Below are 25,071 nucleotides of genomic sequence, written 5' to 3'. Positions count from 1 at the left end.
GGGTCTCTATTGCTTCCATGGTAGGCACTACGCACTTGAATATAGCTAACTTCCTGTGATCGCCTCCTAAAGGTAAGTTGTTCTTCTGACGTTTTGGGATGGGAAAGTGACATATTCTCTGAAACATAGATTCTCTCCAAAGAGATCTCATTATAGGATACATTGTTCCGACTATTGCACGCATGCATCTCGTGTACCCTCTTAGCATGGCCTCAATGTTCCCTCTTGCACTGATTCAAAGATTTGTTGTGTCCAAATCAGTCGACTGCACAGACCTCTCAGCATCTGATCGGTTCTTTGACGCCATCATACAAAAGTGAGTATTTCATACTTGGATGTGCTACGTATTGACTGACATTGTTGTTGCTCAGCTCATTTGTACCACTCGCAAGAAACACACGCGTTTGGAGGTCATGTGTTGTGCCTGTACCAGAAAAATCTAACAGAGTTCTGGTACAGAGCTTGAATCACGACGTATTCTACGGTTCCAGTCGCGCTTATAGCCCACCACTTTCTGATGTTGAAGAAGATGAGACGGTGCATATTGTCATCAAGACCTCGTACGATCCACTCGCATTGGACAACAAGAGCTTCAAGGCACCAAGAAACAAGGCAGCCAACGATATCTGGAGTGCTGATGAAAGGTTGCGAGCTGAGCGGGGTGAGAGGGTAAGAAGTATTGACGGTTTGCGGGCAAAGGTATGGGTATGTTTCAGCTAGTACTGATTCAATTTAGCTCATGATCCCGCTTATATAGCTTGCGAAGTTGTATCCCAACGGTGTTAAGAGATTGCCGGACACATACTTAAGAATCCCTATGGAGATTATACCCAAGTGCATAGCGCACTCCTGCTTTTTTACTGTTACGATGACGCTGACACTTCTCAGTCATCACTTGGAGCTGTGTTGCAAAGATGGTTCGCTGATGGCATTTGTGTCAACGGCACTACCGAACCACATCCGTTCCATGCTCAAGGTAAATCTCTTGTCTGCGTTGGAAAGGCCTGAGTTGCTGGAAGATGTAGACACACAATCGCCAGGGTGTCAACACTTTCAGGCGATGCACTTGTCTTGGTATAATAGGCATTGTACCTCGGTAAGCTGTTTCATTTCTACATTTTAACATCACTAAATATTATTGATGCACCAGGGTAATGAGGCCCCGAAGGAGGTTCAACCGTGGCTTCTAGAAAAAGAAGGCATGCGTACAAACCACCAGCAGGTGATTCTGTACATATCAAAGGATTTGCGTGAACACCAACGCATCTACTCTACAATCTCACGTGTATATGCGGAGCTCTTTGAGTGGGTAAGAAAATTGGTATGTAATTGTAAAGAATTGTTCACGCTCACAGATTTATGTTGACGTTTGGCAGATGGAGAATTTTTTGCAAGACGAGTTTGAGATGCTGATGGAGGTTGCATCAATCTTGCCTGGCAATCACTGTCCGCCTTTCGCGCCATTTATATCTTTGGTCATCAACATCAATGTGAGGACCAAAGCCCATCGAGATGGACAGGATCGCCATTTCTGTCTTGTCATACCTATTGGACACTTCCAAGGAGGCGCTTTGTGCCTGCTAGAGAATGGACTTGTCCTGGAGTTGCGTTCTGGTGATGTTGCGCTCTTTAGGTCAAGTGAGGTAACCCATTTCAACCTTGACTATAAGGGTGCAAGGGCGTCTCTTGTCTTTCAGACTGACAGGGAGTTTGCAACTTGGCTTAAAAATCAAAATGGCTGGGTAGATAACCAGACCATGCATTCTTTTGTATGATACATGTGCAAAATGTAGAATTCTTTATTGCACCATGGCTTATATGTTTGGTCCCACATAATTATAAAGTTTTGTTTACCATTTTTAAGTCAGCTTGAATTCGCTTCCATCCTTTCAACCTTCCCATTCACGCCATTACTCATTGTTCAAATCTCACTTCTATATAAAATGTCTCACAAGCCCAGCAAGCCTAAAGGGAAGGGAACAAGTTCACTTGCACCAGCACCCTCTATTGCTAAGACCAGTGCACAAAGGAAACCAACTAAGTCCAAAGCGCAGGTGGCAGAAGACCAATACGAAGAATTCCTCAAGTATCAAGCACAGAAGAAAAAGGAAGCTGATTTAAAGCGTAAAGAAAGCATGTGATGCAGAAGCTCAATGAGACTGGAAATATGCTAACTATATTAGATGTCCGGAAGAAAGCTGACGATATGTTAGATGAAGAGAGTGACTTGGACCAGGCATGTACCAGCACCAGCAAAGACAATAAGCATAAAAGAGGCAAGTCTTTGCTTTAACATCTATAACACAGCTAATTGTTGCAATAGTGTTGCGTACAACAACTGTGGTTCCAGATGACAGTGACATGGAACATATAGATGACGCTGATCCTGCAGACATTTTACCACCAGTTCTTCCTCCTAAAGAGAAGGTATCTACACCTAGTTCTGGTATGGCATCATTTCTCTATTTAAAACATCAACATTATATGCTCATCATATATTAGATTCTAGTGATGAAGATGGGGGAAATGAGGGTAGTGGTGATGAGGGCGGCAATGATGGTGATGAAGATGTATCTGTGGAGGGCACAGGCGTTACAAGGAGAACCAATGGGGTGCGTAATATTTATTCAATAGACTTCAATGCTGACTTTGTATATGTAGCTTACTCAGGTCAAGGAGGAGCCTCAGGAAGATAATGGAGAACGTGTTCGTAGGAAGAGAGTTCATAATGGTGAAGCGAAACTACCTACGACTTTGGCTTCCTTGAAGAAGGACGGCTGTAGACCCTTAGTTGATCTTGCTCACCAGCTACTTTGCATCAAGATTGCATTGGTGAGCGCCTTTCCAGGGCCTTCAGTGGATGTGCAGGACTCCTTTGCATGGGACTGCATCAAGGAAGCGGTCAAGATTCCAGACTCTCCCCTGAAGCCAATGTTTGACGCAATTAGTCAAGATCCTGTTCTTAAGAATAGAGCACTGGCTTATGTGAGTGTTTTGGTTTTTGATGTGCTCCATGCTTACTTTTTTAAGGTGTGGTCCGGTGCTAGTCAGTTGAGAGGGGAGCTGGTTAGAAAGGCAAGAGAGAATGTGATTTTTCTATTGCAGCAAATGAAACCTAGGGATATTGGTGCATCACTTGTTTTTTTCAAACAAAATACTACTGATTCCAAGATAGCAGACATAGCTTCCTGGCTGGTCTCTGTTAAAAAGGATCCTTTTCTGTGCGGTGAACTGGATCTCAAGGTACGTCTCCTATGTCTGGGAGATTTAAAAACTAAAGCATGGTTTAGAACAAGACCTTCAATAAGAATCTCCCATTCCGTGCTGCAATCTTGCGTCAGCTGCTCATCAGTCAATTTTTTCAAGGAGCGATTTCAGAAGGTCTGCTGTACAAAGACGAGTTTGAAAAACTTCCTGATAATCTTATTGCACTGATTGCTGCAGCTGTAATTAAGCCCTTTTTTCCATTTAGCTATGGCTAATTTATTTTTTTCAGGCTGAATGTGGATTCAAGGGTATGCTCACAGGATCTCTGGTCTTCATAGAATTCAAAGAGCCAGTCTTTCAACCAAGGTGAGTGGCTCTTCATTATTATAGTTTAACGTCATCTAATGTTAAATTTCTTTAGACACCAGTACTATATGCTGAAGCTTGCTGAATATCGCCAGAAATCTCCCTTGTATATGGAAAAACTAAGGCGTGATCTGTGGACTGAGGTTGGGTAAGATCTTTTTCATTGTTAATATTTATCTATTTTATTTGCTAATGGTTGCAACCCTAGGGAGGCTTGTTGCTTTGTAACTAGAGAGGATGCAGATTCTGGTTCTGAATTGGATTTTGATGCCATGGAGGCGTCTGCTAGAGTAGAAACCAATGCTCCTAGTACTACTTCTGATGTCCCAAACCCATAATAGTATCTGAATTCACGCTTTCTATATCTCATGCAATATGAATATATGCCTCTTTATAAAGCTATAAAGCACATGATAGACAAATGTTTCACCAAGTATACCAAGATATAGACATTGTATAGTCAGGTATAGTCTGGTATAGCTTGAAATTTGCTTAACATTAGATACATATCATAGTAGTATATAGTTACATTGCTCTGCATAACACTATATAGCGCTATATACTGGTGTAGTAAGCCTGCACAATTGGGCACTTGGCTATACGAGCTATAGTGCTATGGAGTCTGTATAGCAGTATATAGCGCTATGGTTGTCTATATAGCCTTACCACATTTTCCTGATGGTCTTTAGCGATATGTTCATCAATGAATGTTTTGACAGCTTCGGTTTCTGCTGGTGAAAGTGGGTAGGTTCTTGCGGACTTTGGTATGAAGCCCAGTTTCGTTTCGATTCTGTGATCGACTCCTGGTCTTGATGGGGGAAGTTGGTTAAGGCCATCTTTGGCAAAGATATCTGCAAAGTCATGCAGATATTTGGGGACCAGTTCTGCAAAAGTTTTCTTCTTTTTATCCTGGGCTTCCTTCATTGCAAATTCCTGCGCTTTGTTGCTTGTCTTCTGTATTTCTTCTTCCTGCGATTCTGCAAGTACCCAGATGTTTCTTAGGGGTACGGCGGAGGCCATTCATTTGAGTTCTTTCTTTGATGTTCCATCCCGAGTGAGCGGGGAATCAAATGTGAGGTATTCAATAAGGCAGACCGTGGTGCCATTTGCAGCATATTCAACCAGGATTTCATTGTCATTTAAGACGTATTCCGCAGTGTTTGAAACTGCTGGGGCGAGGTCAGCTTGCCCAATCCACACGTCTTCCACCTTGTCAAATTGTTCTTCAACCTTTTCTTCTTTTGGTTGTTCTGTCTTCGCTTTCCGTTTCTTGCGATCCTTTTTCTTTGCGCGCCGGATTTCTTCGATAACATATTGAGTGTTAAGGGGAAGGAAATTTAATGGTGCAAAGTCATCATCATCCATCTCGTCTTCGATGGTTGCTCGCCATTTCTTGTGATCTGGTGAGGGCATGAGTGGTGTGGCAAAGTGATTTTCCAAATCAGCAGATGCTCTGTCTCGCTTTGACATACCAATGACTGGTGATGGTTCAAGGAGTGCAGGAAGGGGAGTGTCTTCAATTTCTTCCATGTCAGCTGGTTCTTCTGGTAGTGGGGACAGTGGCAATGGCGTGGGTGTTGAAGGAGGTGACAACACAGGTGTTGACAGGGATGACAATGTTAGGGTGGTAGACGGGAGTGGTGCTTCAGGTTCTGCGGGCTTTGGTTCTTCTTTGGGTTTTTTTTCTTGCTTGGTAGGTTCTTCTACCTGGACCTGGCCTTTCTTGCCTTGCTTCTTGGTTTTCTGCTGGAATTGATAGGGTTTCTTTCCATTCTGTTTTCGTGCGTCATTGATTTCTTTTTCAAGTTCCCATGAGCGTCAGGTAGCTGGGAGTTCAATGGTGTTGAGGGCCCAATCGATGTTGGGGCGCATGGCGCTTAACCAGGGTTTGCCAAGAAGGAAGTCGTTGTTTCGCGAGAGTTGGGTAATGTTAAACTTTCCTTTCATGGTTCGTTGGTCGATGTGAATGCCTAGGACACAATAGTGTGTTACTTTCCCAGCTTTCGACGAGCTTCCATCCACAGTGTTAATGCGGAAGGGGGTCATATGTTTATGGGTAGTGATGCCATGTGTGTTGACGAATGTGTTGCTGATGAATGATCCTCCTGCTCCAGAGTCGATGATGGCGGTGGTTTTGATGAGTTTTCTGGTGCAGGATAGGAGTGTCATTGGGACACGGAATTCGTTCTTTTTTCCTATCATCCTGGTTAGGAGGACGGGGGTTATGGCTTTCTTGCCTTTTTCTTCTTCAGGGCGCTTCTGGGCGTCCCTTACCTGATCTTTCCTGATTGGTTTCTTTCTTCCTCCTGTCTTGGAGTCTTCGGTCATGAAGATGCCATACCGGTTGTGGTTGGCGGTGTGTTTTGTCTTGGAGGCCCCTGTCTTGGGGTGGTACTTTTGATCGTGGGCTCTATGGCCTTTCTTTCCACAAGCGAAGCATAATCCGTTCTTTATGCTATGAGCACGCTGGGTTTCAGTTAGTGCTGGTTTGTTAGCGATGAGTTTGTTTCGGGAGTTTTCAGGGACATGTTGCCATTTGGTGTTGCTTGCGAGGTCGGATCTGAGTTGGGTGGATGGATTCATATTGAATTATCCCAGCTGTCTGCTGTCCTAACTGTCTTGTTAGTCTTCCGGTTGTTAGTCGGGGTTAAGCTTTACAGATGGTAGAGTTCAAAAAGGAACTTGAATCTTTTGTTACGCGTAACCTCTCGGATGAGATCTGGCAGCGCTAAACCCACAAGGGGTGTCCGAAGCATGACCTTCGGCGCTAGCCCAGCAAGGAGCTTGCCTGTGCTAAGTCTGAGTAAGGGTTGAGACCCTTACTTGCATAGAGTTGATCGGAGTTTCTCAAGGATGCGATCCAAGAGATGGAAGTCAGCTCAAGAGTATCGTCTCAAGAGTAGATGGTTCTTTGTACAGAGGGGATTCTCTTAGGCAAGAGAAGTTCAGTCCCAATGACAAGATCAGATGAGAACCGAGTAGATTCAAGTTAGAGAATCTTCTACTGTACAACGAGAGATATATATACGTAAAGGTGATATACCGGTGGAACGGTAAGGGTACAGGGTGCAGAAGTAGTACTGAAGTAATGGTAAGGGTTGAGGGTATGTATGAGTCACATACCGGAAAGGGTAAGTAGTACTGGTTGAACGGTAAGGGCAAAGGGCATGGGGAATCCCCATCAATGAGAGAACTGAAACAGTGGAATAGGGCATAGGGTTCGGGAGAAGCCGCAGCTTCTGTGATCTAGGGGAAGAAGCAAGAGCTTCTCGCGTTTCAGAACAACAGGATCAAAAAGAGAAAGAGGTAAAAGTAGAATCATAACCATGGGTCTGGGTCTAGACAAGTCCGAAGAATGAAATGACACATAACGCTCATGTTACTGTAACAGAACGCCCGTGATCAGATCACAGCGGCGCTTACACACCAAGTCCCTGACTCCAATTGATACAATGCCAGCTTATAGCAAAAGTTATTGAGGTTACTTGACAATACATGGTATCGATGTTTTGACTGAAATCAACAGCCAACATCACTCAAAGTTCTTCACATGTATTGAGTTTTGAGAGTTATACTTGTCATAGGGTGTATGTCACAAGTGACGCACAGGGAGCTTATCGGCTCAGCCTCAAATCAACATGCTCCTCGTGTAAGGACAAACATGGTTGTATATTTGCCTATGAGGGCCCGTATTGGACAAAATTCTAGAGTTTTGCTTTGAGTTTGTCAAACTTGATTTCGACTTTGATCTTACCGAATAAGGAAGGTGTGTCCTTCGACAGCGACAGCGACATCGACCTTGACTTTGACTTTGACTTCTGCTTTGACTTAACCATAACTCTACTCTATGTGATTAATACAGCTTATGTTGAATTACAGCCAATTCCCCTCGAGACCGTGACTGTTAAGCCCAAGGATGTCGGCGCTATTGATAAAATCGCGTTTCGTTGCTGTTTCCCACGCTTGCTCGCTGTGTGCCACTAGTGGCACACAACGACGACGCCAAGCACACTACAAAGCACAACGCAAGACAACTTCAACAGTTGCACAGCTTATTCGTATTAATTACAGCCATGGGTATCACTAAATTCCCCTCGAGACTATCGAGCTGCTCATGAAATACTTAACTGATTTGCCTTGACTACTGATGGTGACCTTGTGGAATTACATGGGTTATCAACAGCGGAAGCAGAAACAATGGGCATCGAGGACGGCAGTACGACGTGTTGCCCGCCGTAGGGGAAGAACTCGGTCTAGGAACAAGCAGACGTGAAAAATGTCAGTTGCGTATACATAAAACAAAATGAACAAAACCATCAGGCTTGTCGCCTCCAAGAGGTGTGTTGGACCAGGGATGTAATGGTTCGCCGCGCCGCGCCGCCGACGGACAAGAAAGACAACAAAATGAATAAAAAAACTCACCAACCATCGTGCCGGCAGTTGTCCGTGCGTTCTGGGGGTGAGCGCAGTGTCGTTTGGGCTTGGCGTTGGGTGGATGCGGGGAACGTGCGTGGTGACATAGTTATTGAGTGTGCCGGCGATGTGGACGCTGGACTTTCTGGAGCCTCAACACATCAAAATCAAAATCAAAAGATCATAGTAACGCGGAAGACATTCCAACATCTAAGCTCAAGTCAAGTTTCGCAAAGCCAAAAGCGAAAAAAAACAATTTGTCCAGTACGGTCCCTTATATTTGCCGCCTCTCATCGTCTCGAAAAGCACATTGACCAGATGGGCTCTCTGAGAGCAGTTGATAGGAGACAATATTCCATACGGAAACAGCCGAGGTGCACAGCTTTTTGCAGAGGTTTTGGTGATGGCCCTCTCTACTAACGCAGAAGTCGGGGATATGACAGAAACATTAGTTTCGACATCTTTCAGGTTGCTTGCTTCCCTGCTACTCAAACCTCCGTGAGCCACAATAGAATTACTTTGTTGACGTTGCGGCTGATGTGCTCGGTCGTGCCCTGCGTTATAGTGCAACCGTCGAGGTGCTCCCTGGCGATGCCTCCAGTCTGGATCTCCGATGGGGCAGAACCATCCCATTCCCCTTTTCTGCTTATGGAAAAAAATCCTTGGTGTGCCTGAGAAAGAACTTCGTCGGTCCCTACCTGTTCGCTGTGCATGTTTTCGCTGCTGCACGCAAGGTTTCCGGACTTCATACATTTCAGAATGCCTCCACCCTTACCATGACTCCAGCGATTCAGGACATAATCGATTCTTCTGCTGTCCTCATTTTGATGAATCCGGCTCACCAGACTGCACTCAATGCTAGAAAGTGACTTGTTGAGCAGAACCTCATAAATGTAGGGCAAGAACTGAAGTTTACAGCTGCTCTACTTTTGAGCAAGCACTGTTGCAAACAGGCCGAGCTATGGTACCACAGGCGATGGCTTTTCCGGCGCATATACCCAATCCCAACCTCTCCTCAAGGGTCCATTGCTGACATAGCCCCCGATTCAACAAATTTCTATCTTCTTCCCAATGACCTCTCTGTGGAAATCAGTCTTGTCATAAGAGCTTGCGAACTCTATTCCTGCAACTATTTTGGCTGGATGCACCGCACAATATGCATTAAATCTATCATCGTATCAGCGATGCATTTTATCACATCAGACGTGTTCGTTGAAATCGTTACAAAAGAGATCCTCGACGTCACGAAGTGGATCGAGTCTCACATCTCGGACTATAGTGCTGTGCATCACCTCAAAACTCTTGCTTATCTCGTTGATGAAATGGAGTGTACGTTCCTCCCAGACAATCTTCAGCATTTACTTTCCCCGATCGGACACGCCCTCATGCTCGTACGTGCATTTCCGGGGCACGAAACACTTTGGCAGTATCTCCGCCTATTTTGGGATGAGGGGGATGTCACTGCAGCGTTTATCGCGTCGTTTGTGGTACCTCTACAAAGTACTGGGATGGTGGACGAGGGAAACGAGTATCGAGAATGTTTTAGTGCCGCGCATCATGCTCGCCACTTCCTCGAGTGGAGGAATCAGAGGTTGAGGTGACACAACTGCTTGTTACTTGGTACCGTACGCCACGCGTTATCATGCAATCATTAATCAATTCATGCCAGCACGACAGGTTGTCTTCACAATTAATTAACACCTTCACAGATAAATCAAATCATTATACTTCTTGATCCTTGCGATCGGTGGAAATCAGCGACCCGTGCGTTTCAAAACGCGAAGATTACGACCGGCTGTGTCCTTGCAATATAATATCGAATGCAATTTCCCCAACTCCCTAATTTGTCCCCCACTCTTAAACGGGCAAAATCAATTAGATCAAGGGGACCTCAGGGGATGCTTTCAGGGGATGCCGTGTCATGCACACTGATTCGAGCATACTAGTTCCTGCGAATCAGCCAGTAGACAATTACTGGGTACGAGCGCTCGCGTATACCCCGAACGCGACGTTCGACGGCGGCCAGAACTCGGCCATCTTGCGATACTATGGCGCACCCGTCGCAGAGCCAACTACGAACCAGACCAAAAGCACCATGCCGCTCGTCGAAACCAATTTGCATGCGCTCATTAATCCAGGTGCACCTAGTATCCCGGAATATGGAAAGGCAGATATCAACTTGATGATGGTGGTCAACAAAACCAGTGGAACATTCTATATAAACGACATTGTATTCCAGCCTCCGTCGGTGCCCGTGCTGCTCCAGATCCTCAGCGGCGCACGAGAGGCAATCGACCTCCTTCCAGACGGAAGTGTCTATGTTTTAGAGCCTAACAAGGTCGTCGAATTGACGATGATAAATGGCGACTGGGAACTCGTTGGTCCTGTAAGTTTCACGCTTATTCGGACCTTGTATTACATACATCTCATGGCATATTCCTAGCATCCAATTCATCTTCACGGCGTAAGCACTTCTGGATACGACTTGACCCTAAATTCCTCATTTTACATTGTAGCATATCTTTGATGTCGTGCAGAGCGCTGGCAACAGCTCTTTCAACTACCGTCAATCCCGTGCGCAGGGATGTAGTATCCATCGGACTTCAAGACCAACAGATGGTGATCAGATGGGTCACAGATAACTCTGGTCCATGGTTCCTGCATTGGTGAGCACAGCGACCTTTGTCAATCTAGCGATAGCACTGATCTTCTTGTTTACCCAGTCACATAGACTGGCATCTTAAGGAGTGCGTACCTTGAGCGCTTTGAAACTCTCCTGTAATTTGATGTATTTTTCCAGTGGTTTTGCTGTAGTTATGGCCGAAAGTCCTTCGGAGACTCGGAAGTATCTCCACCGCTTACCCGGTAAATTTTTATATTCCATTTTACCTCCTGGTTGAACTGATGGTAAACACAGATGCGTGGCATAAACTTTGCCCAATATTCAACTCGTTAACTCCAGCCCAGATTGGAACAGAGAACTCGTATCAGGAAGCAGAAAATCTCGCCATCGCCTCAGGGCAAAATATCACCGTAGCGCTGTTTCCCAATGTATAATATGTGGCACCGCAACCCTTGCCTTTTTAACAACCAAAATCTTCATGATCTGATTGTCTTCCATCTATCTACATAGCTAGTGTAAGGACAGAGTGTTTGCGACCGCGAAAGCAATTCATATCACATGTGCGAACTCCATTTGAACCTTTTCATTCCTTCCTTGTGCCGATCCCCTGTTGAGCCTCCGCTGTCTCTCTTTCCGATGACCACGGCATGTCCAAAAACTACTTTAGCCCCTCTTTTGCACACCGTGCCTCTTGCCCGATGGCTGTACTTACATGTGGGCAAGGATCGATTATATTAATATACCATTAACTTCACGCGCATATACGTGGAGCAACAGCGTGGTATTGACCTTCCTCTGAGCATGTATAACATGATCCAACTTTGAGTCCACACATGCCGATGCGGTTGTTTGGATCTAAGGGCTTTGCCAAACCAAGCTGCGAATTCGTATGTCCACGTCATCACACGATGACGCGTTGTGGCGCGCCACACTCCATATCGGGTAATAGCTGACTTCAGCTATTTTTGTGATGTGCTATAACTTAAATGTTGCATTAACGCTTCAGTTTCATCTCCCCAAGGGCTCAACATATGTTATTCTACATCAGTCCCGGAGATAATAATTCCAATCCCGTCAACACTCAAGAGTTGACGGAAACGAACATATCTATTCTTTTGCCTCAGCTGGTTCCAGAGAACTTGAAGAAGTCAGATCCACCACTGCCAGCCTACGACGTCGACTTCATAAATGGTGGATAAGAGGAATGCATTATCGGGGTTCCCATACCTACAAACAGGTATCGTCGTTTATTCAATGGGTTTCCTGATGTAGTTCACTTTGTAGGGTCCAATATCTCGCGCAGCAAGAAATTGAATTGAAATCATCAATGGCCAGCCAGTCACAGCCAGAGGCAGGATCATCGCGCACTGCAACCACTGGGGAACCATCAATGACGCGATCATATGGTGTTTCATATCTCGACTACTTTCCGATCTTACAAACCCCTCCCGGGATTATAATTGCAGGTCTCAATGACAACGCTTACTCCAATTCTCGTGTTTTCATTCAAATTCATACATGTACTGTGTATTACTTTGCACTTGTAGGCTTTTTTCCCAGAGCAGGGTGCTAATGTGCTTCCATGCGATAGCCGAAATCCATCTGTTTTCTCTAGGACAGCAGCCAAACATGCTACGACTCTAGCGAGCAGTACTAAAATAGAACGATCGATTTCACCGCCACTTCACAGCCTGCACGATCAATGCCTCACTCATCACAGATCTAAAAACCCACTACTCTAGACTAGTCTCCACAAGATTCCACTACTACGATAGCCTGGAATTAGCAGGAATTAATACCGTGACCAGACACCATCCTACACCATCTGTTTTCTTTAAAATCGATGCAATAAACGAGAATAGACGCCATAACAACAGTTGTCTTCAAAATTAATAGTCAGCAATTTCGCCTTCATATATGACGTCGACACTATGGGACACTATTGTTAGCGACTCTCAAATTGCAATAGCAGTCAAAATAGCTTCCATGGCTCCCAAGAGGCTGACTCTCGATAGCAGTCAGAATAGCTCTCAATCGCTCTCACGAGGCTCACCGAACGCAAATGAGCAGGACTCAGCACGCTGTTGATCGGTTGAGCCATGGAATGACATTCGGTCAATGACGGATATTTCACTCGGGTCTGTAATTGCCATGTTATTGTCCGCAACAGCTGACCTGACACACACCTGGTAGTCAATAGTTTTGAGCGCAATAACATTATGACGATTTGAACCGCATGAGGTAGCAAGGGGAGATCAAATCATGGTACTTCTCTTCATCTATGCAATCAACGGAAGTTAGAAGACCCGCGCGCTTTAGAACGCCTGAAGGATCGCCGCCGGTTGCATTCTTACGATGTGGCATCGAACGCAACTTCCTCGAATCTTCGAGTTATCGCCCTTTCCGGGAGCTCAGCGTCTTCGCCGGGCAGGCAAAACAACCAGAGGGGATCGAGATGCCATGCGCAGCCATTCGAGCATGCTACATGGTTCCGAGGAATCTACAGCTGGGGACCGTAACAACCTGATGGTGGTCTCGGATATCATCGTCTGGCACGGGACACACTGATTAACATTAATTCCATGGAACTCCACGGCCGAATCGATTTTGCGTTGCATATCATGTATATTGTGCCACGTCGAAATGCGAGTCTATAAGAGCAACCATAACGGAGTGAGGGTTTGGTTGAACATCTAGCTTCAATATTGCCCTTGCACTAGAATGCTCTTCCTTGGCTTTCTTCTCCTATTGCTGCATCTCGCACATGCTGCATCCATAATCTCGCGGTCCCATTCCTTTCCACTCAACTCTCGTTCGATTACCCTGGGCCCTGAAACCGACCTAGTAATTGCTAATAAACTTATAGCTCCAGACGGGTTCGAGCGCTCGTGAGTTTGTCTTTTTTTCGTGTTGGTGTTTTAATCATTGTTACAGTTCAACTCTCGCCGGAGGAACGTTTCCGGGTCCAATTATTGCAGCCAAGAAGGTGCTTTTCTGCCAATTTGATCCGCCCATCAGGAACTGACAATCATTGAAGGGTGATAAATTTGCGATCAACGTTGTGAACAAACTCACCGATGATTCAATGTTCAAAAGTACCAGTGTGGTGAGTACATCTGTTCAGGATTCGGATTATGGGCTTACCGTACTCTGCAGCACTGGCATGGAATCTTTCAGAACGGGACCAACTATGTGGATGGAGCCGCATTCGTTACTCAATGCCCCATTGCGCAAAACGGCTCGTTTCGATACTCCTTCGAGGCTCGGAACCAGGCGGGAACCTACTGGTATCATAGCCACTACTCGACGCAATATTGGTTTGTTGATCCGAAATTCTTCAACTTCTGCATTTTGTGACCCGAGACCGTTTAGCGACGGCCTGCGTGGGGCTTTGATTATCTACGATCCCGAAGACCCTCTGTCCTACCTATATGACGTTGATGATGGTACGGAGATCATTTCATGGTCATCAATACGCTCACTTAAAGCATTTACAGAGACCACTGTCATTACCCTTTCTGACTGGTAAATCTCAAAACTATTTGTAGCCTGCACCCACCTCACTATTCAATATAGGTACCATGTGATTGCCCCTGTTTTAAACCATTTTGTCACTGTCGATGGTAATTCAACACTGATTAACGGTCTCGGTCGGTACCAAGGGGGGCCCAACTCCGAACTTGCGGTGGTCAATGTCGAGTACGGTAAACGATATCGCTTACGCATCATAGCAATGTCTTGCGACCTCAATTTTGTGTTCTCCATCGATAATCACGACCTGACGGTCATTGAAGCTGATGGCGAGCTGACGGAGCCCCTCCTTGTGGACTCGCTCCAGGTACTTTCCGGACAGCGATATTCTGTCGTGCTGAATGCGAATCAGCCAGTCGACAATTACTGGATACGAGCACTCCCAAATATCGCGAACTCGACGTACGACGGTGGTCAAAACTCGGCCATCTTGCGATACCATGGCGCACCCGTTGCAGAGCCAACTACGAGCCAGACCCAAAGTACCATGCCACTCCTCGAGACCAACTTGCATGCGCTCATTAATCCCGGCGCACCTGGTATCCCGGGGTATGGAAAGGCGGATATCAACTTGATGATGATGGTCAACAAAACCAATGGAATATTCTATATCAACGGCGTTGCCTTCCAGCCTCCGTCGGTGCCCGTGCTGCTCCAGATCCTCAGCGGCGCACAAGAGGCAACCGATCTCCTTCCAGACGGAAGTGTTTATGTTTTAGAGCCTAACAAAGTCGTTGAATTGACGATGATAAATGGTGAACCCCGTGGTCCCGTGAGTTTCACGCTCATTCGAACCCCCTCTTACATACATCTCATGATCTCTGCCTAGCATCCCATTCATCTTCACGGCGTAAGCACTTCTGGATACGACTTGACATTAAATTACTCATTGTGCATTGTAGCATAGTTTTGATGTCGTGCAGAGCGCTGGCAACAGCTCTTTCAACTATGTCAATCCCGTGCGCAGGGATGTAGTATCCATCGGACTTCAAGACCAACAGATGGTGATCAGATGGGTCACAGATAACTCTGGTCCATGGTTCCTGCATTGGTGAGCACAGCGGCCTTTATCGATCTAGCAGTAGCACTGATAACGATATCATTGTTTACTTAGTCACATCGACTGGCATCTTGAGGCGTGCGTACCTGGAGCCATTTGAAACTTTTCCGTAATTTGACGCATTTTGCCAGTGGTCTTGCTGTAGTTATGGCCGAAAGTCCCTCAGAGACTCAGAAGTATCTCCACCACTTACCCAGTAAATGTTTGGTTTTCGATCTTGGCTTCTGATTGAACTGATGGTAGACACAGATGCATGGCAAAATCTCTGCCCAACATTCAACTCGTTAACCCCAGCTCAGATTGGAGCAGAAAATTCGTATCGGGAAGCAGAAAATGTGGCCATTGCCTCAGGAGAAAATATTACCACAGCACTGTTTCCTATGTAAGAAACGGCGGTACCGTAATCCTTACCTTTGTCAAAATCTAAATCTTCACAATTTGATCGTCTTTCCATCTATCACTCGAAGCAATGATGATCCCGATAAGGGGATGTATAGCGATGAAAATGATCAAGCGAACGGGCTTGAAGAGAAAGAACAGACCTTCTGAGCGTGTTCTGATCTGTACTGTGCGCAGACCTCGGGCCTGAAGGTGACACAAGTCTAGACAAAAACACACTGAGATATGAGATGGGATGGTGGGTGGGTCGAAATATCGTACGCGCGTCGCACAGGAAGATGAACGCTAAAAAGAGAAAAGCGCGATCTTATACGATACGCAGTGCGCACGGGCCCTAATGCTTCGCTATGAAGGAAGCACTGGGATGGAGGATCAATCACGTGACCGCGTTACAAGCACTCGCCGGCGCCCTCCGTCTGGACTCCGGCAGATTGCCAACGCACCTGTCGTACTAGGTGTGTGGGTCGTCCATTTCTCGATGACCTTCGAGCTGTGGCACCCCAGACGATGGCTTCTCCGGCGCATATACCCAATCCCGACCTCCCCTCAAGGGTCCATTACTAACATAGCCTCCGATTCACTAAATTTCTACCTTCCCCAATGACATCTTCTGTGAAATTTAATCTTGTCATAAGAGCTTGTGAACTCCAACTATTTTGGCTGGATCCACCACACAATCTATCATTTGTATCAAGAGTGCCATCAGATGTGTTTATTGAAATCCTCACGAAAATGATTCTCAGTGTCACGCAGTGAATCGAGTCGAGTCTTACATCTCGGACCACAGCTTCCCTCACGCACGTACGTGCATCTCTGGGGCACGAAATCCCTATGTCACGAGTCTCGAGAATGTTTTGGTGGCGCGCAACACACTCACCACCTCCCCGAGTGAAGGAATCAGAGATCGAAGTGACACAAATGCTTGTATTGTATACCGGTACGCTACGCGTTATGATGCAATCATTAATTAATTCACGCCAGCACGACAGGTTGTCTTCGCACTCAATGAACACCATCGCGGGGCGTCTTCAAAACTAATAGACACCGTAACGACGGTTGTTTTGGAAATTTATAACCTTCACATCAGGTTGTGTTGTCTTCACATGCGACGCTGTTGGTGACTCTCAATAATATAGCTCCCAGTCACTCTCACGAGGCTCACCGCGCGCAGTTGATCTACACCATTCTGCCATCATGAAACCCATGTCCATATAGCAACCTGGTTTTCCAACCTCCTTGCTGATGTCCAGATGGTCTACCCTGGTTGACCCCGAACCAGACATTTGATGTCCACATCGTAACCTAGGAGGAACGATCACTTGGGTCAATTGCTGTCCGGATCGCCGACTGGGTTCCATAGGCATTTTAAGAGGTCCTGCAGCTGAGTAGGGCTCAGCGCGCGCTGTTTATCGGTTGATACACGGAATGGCATTCGGTCAATATCAGAGATTTCACCTGGGTCTGTGAGTACCATGTTATTAATCCTCAGTGGCTGACCTAACACAACACACATGCATGATAGCCAAAGGCGTTTAGCTGGCGCACTGCTATACAGTAACACTTCTGGTGATGATGATGACAATTTAGCCAGTGTGAGATAATAAGCATAGACCAAATTATACCATCATACTTCTTTTTACCTTTGCGATCAGCGGAAGTTAGCGACCTGCGCGTTTCAAAACGCACGAAGGATCACGGATGATTGCGTCCAATATGATATCGAACTCCATAGTCCATCGCCCACTGTTCTGGAACTCAGTGTAGTTTGCCAATCGGGCACAAACGATCAAAGGGGACGCTTTCACGGGCCGACACACCATGCATAGTGGGTGACTTCCCGTAAGGTTTTACAGACAAATTTCTGTTAATCCTCATGCCTTAGCCGAATAGCCGCGCTGGATTTGGAAGGTAGCTGTCAACGCCTGTCAAACGGTTGCTCTCGCTCTCGTCTGTAAATCTGCCAATCTGTGGAGAGGTAGCTACCCCTCTGTAGATTTCTGTAAATTGTCGGAGTGCACTAAATGTCTGATTCGGGCAATTTTCTTACTCTGTTTAGATGGCTCGCTCCCGGAATTGTCGTCCGGATCATTGATGTTGTTCCCAGTCCATCATCTTGCTGAGTTCTTACGGTTTACAGATTCTGTCCGTAAATTAGCCGATGTCGAGCGATCAAACTTTTACAGACAAGCTTGTTTCTGTAAATTCTTACGGGAAGTCACCCAGTTATTATTAGCTTCCACGGACTCTACAGCCAGGGACCGTAAGAACCTGACCATCATGATCTCGGGATCGTCTGGCTCGGGACACACCCAATGATTTTCTCCATCATGGAAATTGCACGGCTGATTCGATGTCCCATGTGGATGTCATATATCTTGTGCCACGTCGAAACATGCATCTATAAGAGAAACCACAACAGAGTGAGTGTTTAGATGATCTTCTAGCTGTTCAATATTGCCTTGCTCTATACTTCATATATGATATGATGCCCATCCTTGGTGTTCTTCTTCCATTGCTGCATCTAGCACATGCAGCATCCATCATTTCCCAGTCACATTCCTATCCACTCAACTCTCGTTCGATTACGCTGGGCCCTCAAACTGACTTAGTAATTGCTAATAATTTTATTGCTCCAGACGGATTTAATCGCTCGTAAGTTTTCTCGTTTTTGTTCTGTCTTTTTACATTTTAATCATTCTCTTATAGTTCAACTCTCGTTGGAGGAATGTTTCCGGGTCCAATTATTGCAGCTCAGAAAGTGCTTTTCTGCCCATTTGATCGACCCGTCAGGAAGTAACAATAATTGAAGGGAGACCAATTTGCGATCAATGTTGTGAACCAACTCACCGATGATTCAATGTTCCAAAGCACCAGTGTGGTGAGTACATCTATTCAGCAGTCAGTCATGTTGTGTCAGGCTTACCCCACTCTGCAGCACTGGCATGGAATATTTCAGAATGGGACTAACTATGCGGATGGAGTCGCGTTCGTTACTCAATGCCCCATTGCGCAAAACGACTCGTTTCTGTACACCTTCGAGGCTCAGAACCAGGCTGGAACCTACTGGTATCATAGCCACTACTCGACGCAATATTGGTTTGTCGATCCGGGGTCCTTCAACTTCTGCATTTTGTGACCCGAGACCGTTTAGCGACGGCCTGCGTGGGGCTTTGATTATCTACGATCCTGAAGACCCTCTGTCCTACCTATACGACGTTGACGATGGTACGTGATCATTTCATAGTCATGAATGCACTCACTTAAAGCCTCCGCAGAGACCACCGTCATTACCCTTGCTGACTGGTAAATCTCAAATCTATTGCGGCCTGCATCCACCTCACTATTTAATATAGGTACCATACGGCTGCCCCTGTTTTAAACCATTTCAGAACTGTCACCGATGATTCAACACTCATCAACGGTCTAGGTCGATACCGAGGGGGGCCCAACTCCGAACTTGCGGTAGTCAACGTTGAGTACGGTAAAAGATACCGCCTACGCATCATAGCAATGTCTTGCGATCCCTATTTTGTGTTCTCCATCGATAACCACAACCTGACGGTCATTGAAGCAGATGGTGTGCTGACGGAGCCCCTCCTCGTGGACTCGCTCCCGATACTTGCCGGACAACGATATTCTGTCGTGCTGAATGCGAATCAGCCAGCCGACAATTATTGGATACGAGCACTCCCAAATACCGTGAACGCGACCTTCTCTGGTGGCCAGAATTCGGCCATCTTGCGATACCATGGCGCACCCGTCGCAGAGCCAACCACGAACCAGACTCAAAGTACCATACCACTCATCGAGCCTAACTTACATGCGCTCATTAATCCCGGTGCACCTGGTATCCCGGAATATGGAAAGGCAGATATCAACTTGATGATGGTGGTCAACAAAACCAATGGATTTTTTTATATCAATGACGTTGCGTTCCAACCTCCGTCGGTGCCCGTGCTGCTCCAGATCCTCAGCGGCGCACAAGAGGCAACCGATCTCCTTCCAGACGGAAGTGTTTATGTTTTAGAGCCTAACAAAGTCGTCGAACTGACAATGATAAATGGTGCAAACTTTGGTCCCGTAAGTTTTACGCTTATTTGATCTTCATGTTACGTACGTCTCATGATATCTTTCTAGCATCCAATTCATCTTCACGGTGTAAGTACTTCTAGATACGACATGATCCTAAATCACTCATTGTACATTGTAGCACACTTTTGATGTTGTACAGAGCACTGGCTACGACTCTTTCAACTACGTCAACCCCGTGCGCAGGGATGTAGTATCCATCGGGGTTGAAAACCAACAGATGGTGATCAGATGGATTACAGATAACTCTGGTCCATGGTTCCTACATTGGTGAGCGCAGCGACCTTTATTCATCTAGCGCTAGCACTGATCTTCTTGTTTACCCAGTCACATCGACTGGCATCTTAAGGAGTGCGTAACTTAAGCGCTTTGAAACTCTCCCGTAATTTGACGTATTTTACCAGTGGTTTCGCTGTAGTTATGGCCGAAAGTCCCTCAGAGACTCAGAAGCATATCGGCCGCCCACCCAGTAACTATTGGTTTTCGATATTAGCTTCTGATTGAACTGATGATAGACACAGCCGCATGGATAAATCTCTGTCCAATCTTCGACTCGTTAACTCCAACTCAGATTGGAGGAGTGAATTCGTATCAGGAAGCAGAAAATATCGCCATCGCTGCAGGGGACAATCTCACCACAACACTGTTTCCCAATACTAATAGTACATTAGAAGACTCGTAAACAGTCTGACTAGTATGCGTTAATCTGAGATCAAGTTGAGATGTTCGATGTAGTCATGTCCGTGGTAGTACGACACGCCAGGGTGGTCACGATAGTAGCTAATACTACATAGTGTGCGCTGTGGTAGAGTGCGAAGCAACGGCGGTACCGCGACCCTTACTCCTTCCGTAGGAACGTAAAACTAGAATATGACGTTGCCAATCTGAATGTCATCAGTTTGTAAGTACTGAGTATGCTTTCTTCATGTCTGCATGCATCTCCGTCGTCTATTCACTGATACCTATATATTCTACCAGAGTGGCGGTATGATGTAAAGGAACGGTGTTTCCGCCGACGGCCTCACCCTCTAGTTACTAGAGTGAGCCATGATATGTGTGATCCGTCAAATGATTTGACATGATGAGTATTTCTACAATATCTGATCTGCGTGACTTCGCAGTCCTCTTTAACGACGTGAATAGTACAATTTCATACCTCTTTTCATCCTATTCTCCTCGTGCGCTCATAAATGAGGGCTCAGCAACGCTGATCACAAATTCGTTGTCATCCCGATCCGAGCTCTGTGTAGTATCTCAGCGTCGCATACTCAAATAGAGGTGATTTACAAGCCTTGATGATCAAGATGCGCTCGTCATCGAAAGTAACATCTATCATGTTCGAAGGCGTCTCGATGTGTCTCTCGTCTATAACGACCATGTAAGGAAGGCTTGTTACAATGTCTTTGTTGAGTCGATCGTGTTTGACTGCCGATGGCCCTGTGACAATGCGGCCGCGAAAGTCCTTGGAAGCTGCGGCACGCGATATGCGATACTTGTTGAAGTCGTACATATGCAGGCTATAGGATGTGCAGTTGATGTCGTCCGGGGTGGCGTGGACTGCTCTATAACCTGCGACTTCTAATCGCACGACGTAAAGGCTGTTAGGGATGGGGTCCATTATGCATCGCGAACAATTTGGACCCCATTCATCCCAGGATAATACGCGGGCCTGACCCTCAATATGTACGCCGCTTCGGCCGGTAGTGAGGAGTTTATCGGTGTCAATGACAAAGACGAGGCTGGGTGGACCGTCGACGTTGAGGGCGATGAGCTGATTTTCAGCATTTGGACAGAAACGTGTGTCTTGAGTAGCTACGGAGCTTTGTACATCTGGGTTGATGGTTACAAATTGAGAGTGCCGGAGGAATGTTCCCTCTGGTTGGAAGGGTAGGACACACTCCGCAACTACGACTGGGGGTTTTGCAAGGTCAGAAAATGAGAAAATGCTGAGTCTGCATGGTAGCCGCCCGGAAGTTCCTGCAGGATACGATCAAGTGATCTTGGTTCACTATGCAGAAGTCATCCATCTTGCCGTATTGTTCCTCTTCTCGATAGACACACTACAATACGAAATGGTGAGCGCAATTGCTCAGACGGATATGTATTTGCTGTACCTTGAAGTCCTGTTTCTCTTGCCAGTTCCAAATTTGCATTCTTGTAGGACAAGGAGAAAGTTCATCGCAGAGGGTCAAGAGCGCTATGCGGTTCCCCCAGATTTTGAGCTGTATTTTTGTCAGATCATGGTGACAATTTGCTGAGATGTGTGGCTTGAAGGAGGTCAGGATCTCACTGGCTGCTAAAGGGTGCGGCTCGCTCGTGCTAATGGTCTCCAAGTAAATCCGGCTTGGAATTTCCGCCATGTGGTTTGGCTCGAGTACGACAAAAGCAAACAGATCCTGTGATGGGTCCATGATGACACTTTGGACTCGGAAAGGAGTATCTTTTGGCATCGGGTAGCCGTCTGCATCCCAACGCCTATAGAACTGAGACTCCGAAGGACCTGAGTCCAGGGCGCGAATTTGCGCGATCTGGGGATGATCATCCCAAGTGGACAAACACCCGAAGGACATGGATATCTCGCCACCTGGCTGCGTAAATTGATGCACTACAGCCGGTCTAAATGCCCGCCAGGAACACATTTTGTTCCTCAGTATCTCTAAGCGCTCTGCGGGAGATGACATTGCGTCTGGCGCAGTGACTGCCACCATGTTTTGTGCTTCGAGTTCAATCGCATATTGCAGTGCAGAGGAGTCATCAAGGACTTTGCGAAGGTAACGACACGTCTGTGTATCAAATACGATCAGTGGATCGATCCTTGATCTGGACGGATATCACAAACCGATGTACAGCTCAAGATGGACGGGGCACGAAGGAAGGAGAACAAGTAACACAATATCTCTACTGGGAGCGTGTGTAGACTTGATTTTGTGAAATCCATTACCTGTGACAGTTGGAAGTGCACTGGTAGCCAAGCCTAAGGATGATGGACCTGTTTAAAGATAAGTAGTCCCCCAAGTCCCACGGGTTTTCGACTCTAGCTACGTATTTCTGTCTGGAACCCTTTTGTATTTTAGTATACTCACTAGTTCCAGACGGGCGCAGCACCATTTAGCGGTTATTATACCGAACGGCCGAGTTTAATAGAAACTCGAAAGGTACAATAACTTTTTTAAAGTGAACCTTGGCAAGGTGTAAGTGCGACAAACAGAGACAAACTTACATATCATTGAACACATTGCCTCCCACGGTTTTATCCTTTCACCCAAACCCCACCCCTCCTCCTCCTCAAACAATGTCTCAACCAGGGGGTGATATACAAGAGCGAATCGCCGCTGCACGTCGCGAGGCGGAAGTTTTGAAGGAGAAAATTCGGGCCAGTAGGGAGGCCTCAGCTGATACGAGCTGTATGTCCTTTTCTCGTTCTTACCAATCCCTTCTTCGTCGGTAACATGCTCTGCAGTACGCGCCATGGCCGCTGAGGTTGATACTCTACCTCGAATTGTCATGCGACCTCGGCGTTCACTCAAGGGTCATCTTGCAAAAATCTATGCTATGCATTGGGCTGCTGATCGTCGACATCTCGTTTCCGCGTCACAGGACGGAAAGCTTATTGTATGGGACGCCTACACGACCAACAAAGTTCATGCCATTCCTCTTCGCTCAAGTTGGGTCATGACCTGTGCCTATTCGCCATCTGGAAACTTCGTTGCATGTGGTGGCCTTGATAACATCTGTTCTATCTATAACCTCAACAGCAGAGAAGCCAATGGCGTCAGAGGTGGGCGCGAGTTGAGCGCTCACTCTGGTTATCTCAGTTGCTGTCGCTTCATCAACGACAGGCAAATCGTTACTAGCTCCGGTGACATGACTTGTATGCTTTGGGATATTGAAGCTGGTGTCCGAGTGGTCGAGTTCAGTGATCACACCGGGGATGTCATGAGGTACGGATGATTGCATTGCTTTGTTGTACAATCACTGCGTTGCTCACCCATATCACATAGCTTGTCGCTAGGTCCGAACCAGAACGTTTTCGTCTCTGGTGCTTGCGATGCCACCGCCAAGCTGTGGGATATTCGGAGTGGTCGTGCAACACAGACTTTCACCGGTCATGAGTCAGACATCAACGCTGTTCAGTAAGTTGATTGTTTCCATGTGGTTATGCACGATACTTATTATCGTTTAGATTCTTCCCAAATGGCGATGCATTCGCCACAGGATCGGATGATGCTTCATGCCGGCTTTTCGATATACGTGCGGATCGTGAATTGAACAGCTTCACACACGACAACATTCTTTGTGGTATTACATCTGTCGCGTTCTCCATCTCCGGCCGCATTCTCTTTGGTGGTTATGATGATTGGACGTGCAATGTTTGGGACACTCTACGAGGCGAGCGCGTGGGTGTTTTGACCGGGCATGAAAACAGAGTCAGCTGTCTAGGTGTAAGTGTGGATGGAATGGCTCTTTGCACTGGTAGTTGGGATAGCACCCTCAGGGTATGTGTCTTCAACTTCATGTGTGATAAGGATCTGACAAATTAATGTAGGTTTGGGCATGATAAAACTGTGGACTGTCTTTCGTTATCTCGCTATATCCTCTATGCTCACCTGCGTGCGGCACTTGCGACGTACGCCTTCGAGTCGGTCCTTACTCATCATTAGTTTCATACTCTCTGGTATACATATATTGTCTCCTATCAGGTCATCTGCTGCTATCCAGATATTATTCCTTGATGTTCTTTTCTCCTCGAACCGTATATAGTCCTGAATTCAAGTCATCATTCAAACTGGTTTCCGAGGATGCTAGATGTTTCGCACTTCGGGTTCACGCCTACTGACATGATTGACTCAGCCATTCAGCAGTGAAAATGGTCACGCCGCGAAGGCCGCTCGAGCAACCGCCATGGTTTGCATCCTCGACTCTTCAGTTATTCCACCGGCTCACAGTCTCTGTAGCTCAAGAAGGGGCAGCAGAAGAAGACTGCTGGCAAGTTCACCTCCAAGATCATATACTCCTGCTTCCCAGGGCAGGAGTCTGCACCATCCACGGAGAACACCGAGAATGACGTTGCAAACCTGTATGTTTGCTACCTCTAACCCGTCTGTCGAGCCAGCGCTAATATTATCATTCTTTGTTTCACACCGACATCGAAATGGTTCAAGTCTCTGAGTACTTGTTGAACCTTCTGAAGTTCCCGATGTCCTGTCAACTGCTTCGCTTCTCTTTCAGGCGTCTATTTCAACGGCTCTTTCTTGGCAGGAAGTTGCCGTCTCATACGTCCCCACAAGCACGATTATTTATATTCAAGATGACAACAGCAGCCTACGGAGTTCGCCAAGTCGCCTACTAAGAGGCATACTAATACATTTTATGCCGGCCCCAC

The 25,071-nt window shown here is 46.4% G+C and overlaps 8 protein-coding genes across 8 annotated transcripts; 7 read left to right on the top strand and 1 right to left on the bottom strand.

Moving 5' to 3' along the window:
• Window positions 1-967: 967 nt before the first annotated feature.
• Window positions 968-1,746, top strand: EDB91DRAFT_1237596 (uncharacterized protein; the record flags this gene model as incomplete). The annotated part of the gene is made up of 4 exons (XM_041321602.1): window positions 968-1,096; window positions 1,151-1,321; window positions 1,377-1,671; window positions 1,706-1,746. The coding sequence occupies 4 exons, from the start codon at window positions 968-970 to the stop codon at window positions 1,744-1,746; spliced, it is 636 nt and encodes a 211-aa protein (XP_041176729.1).
• Window positions 1,747-1,943: 197 nt separating this feature from the next.
• EDB91DRAFT_1248921 (uncharacterized protein) lies at window positions 1,944-3,911 on the top strand (the record flags this gene model as incomplete). The annotated part of the gene is made up of 11 exons (XM_041322992.1): window positions 1,944-2,124; window positions 2,184-2,240; window positions 2,324-2,446; window positions 2,503-2,612; window positions 2,662-2,985; window positions 3,031-3,127; window positions 3,176-3,243; window positions 3,291-3,446; window positions 3,497-3,573; window positions 3,629-3,721; window positions 3,782-3,911. 11 exons carry the CDS (start codon window positions 1,944-1,946, stop codon window positions 3,909-3,911), a joined length of 1,416 nt encoding a protein of 471 aa, XP_041176728.1.
• Window positions 3,912-8,389: 4,478 nt separating this feature from the next.
• On the top strand, window positions 8,390-9,747 carry EDB91DRAFT_1285094 (uncharacterized protein; the record flags this gene model as incomplete). Its single annotated transcript, XM_041324784.1, has 3 exons — window positions 8,390-8,484; window positions 8,552-8,851; window positions 8,921-9,747. 3 exons carry the CDS (start codon window positions 8,390-8,392, stop codon window positions 9,585-9,587), a joined length of 1,062 nt encoding a protein of 353 aa, XP_041176727.1. The 3' UTR covers window positions 9,588-9,747.
• Window positions 9,748-9,907: 160 nt separating this feature from the next.
• Window positions 9,908-11,464, top strand: EDB91DRAFT_1347436 (Cupredoxin; the record flags this gene model as incomplete). Its single annotated transcript, XM_041325923.1, has 7 exons — window positions 9,908-10,372; window positions 10,430-10,450; window positions 10,503-10,560; window positions 10,625-10,652; window positions 10,710-10,733; window positions 10,787-10,851; window positions 10,904-11,464. The coding sequence occupies 7 exons, from the start codon at window positions 9,908-9,910 to the stop codon at window positions 11,041-11,043; spliced, it is 801 nt and encodes a 266-aa protein (XP_041176726.1). The 3' UTR covers window positions 11,044-11,464.
• Window positions 11,465-13,233: 1,769 nt separating this feature from the next.
• Window positions 13,234-15,699, top strand: EDB91DRAFT_395113 (laccase). The gene is made up of 12 exons (XM_041327107.1): window positions 13,234-13,497; window positions 13,544-13,595; window positions 13,647-13,715; window positions 13,766-13,926; window positions 13,982-14,055; window positions 14,107-14,134; window positions 14,186-14,912; window positions 14,970-14,990; window positions 15,043-15,191; window positions 15,255-15,278; window positions 15,332-15,396; window positions 15,444-15,699. Exons 1-12 carry the CDS (start codon window positions 13,331-13,333, stop codon window positions 15,584-15,586), a joined length of 1,680 nt encoding a protein of 559 aa, XP_041176725.1. The 5' UTR covers window positions 13,234-13,330; the 3' UTR covers window positions 15,587-15,699.
• A 2,326-nt stretch (window positions 15,700-18,025) lies between these two features.
• Window positions 18,026-20,642, top strand: EDB91DRAFT_395260 (laccase). Its single transcript, XM_041327108.1, has 12 exons — window positions 18,026-18,251; window positions 18,306-18,357; window positions 18,409-18,477; window positions 18,535-18,695; window positions 18,751-18,824; window positions 18,875-18,902; window positions 18,953-19,679; window positions 19,737-19,757; window positions 19,810-19,958; window positions 20,016-20,039; window positions 20,093-20,157; window positions 20,210-20,642. The coding sequence occupies exons 1-12, from the start codon at window positions 18,082-18,084 to the stop codon at window positions 20,368-20,370; spliced, it is 1,701 nt and encodes a 566-aa protein (XP_041176724.1). The 5' UTR covers window positions 18,026-18,081; the 3' UTR covers window positions 20,371-20,642.
• Window positions 20,643-20,913: 271 nt separating this feature from the next.
• On the bottom strand, window positions 20,914-22,626 carry EDB91DRAFT_1054140 (uncharacterized protein; the record flags this gene model as incomplete). The annotated part of the gene is made up of 3 exons (XM_041313804.1): window positions 20,914-21,563; window positions 21,784-22,471; window positions 22,528-22,626. 3 exons carry the CDS (start codon window positions 22,624-22,626, stop codon window positions 20,914-20,916), a joined length of 1,437 nt encoding a protein of 478 aa, XP_041176723.1.
• Window positions 22,627-22,883: 257 nt separating this feature from the next.
• EDB91DRAFT_1136298 (WD40-repeat-containing domain protein) lies at window positions 22,884-24,478 on the top strand. The gene is made up of 5 exons (XM_041318831.1): window positions 22,884-23,092; window positions 23,149-23,629; window positions 23,690-23,821; window positions 23,872-24,184; window positions 24,235-24,478. Exons 1-5 carry the CDS (start codon window positions 22,981-22,983, stop codon window positions 24,244-24,246), a joined length of 1,050 nt encoding a protein of 349 aa, XP_041176722.1. The 5' UTR covers window positions 22,884-22,980; the 3' UTR covers window positions 24,247-24,478.
• Window positions 24,479-25,071: the final 593 nt, after the last annotated feature.

Source organism: Suillus paluster (genome assembly GCF_016628075.1).
Source record: "Suillus paluster strain FC165 chromosome Unknown EDB91scaffold_29, whole genome shotgun sequence".
NCBI lineage: Eukaryota > Fungi > Basidiomycota > Agaricomycetes > Boletales > Suillaceae > Suillus > Suillus paluster.
Note: the sequence above shows the minus strand (reverse complement) of the source record. Positions and strands in the feature narration are given on the sequence as shown.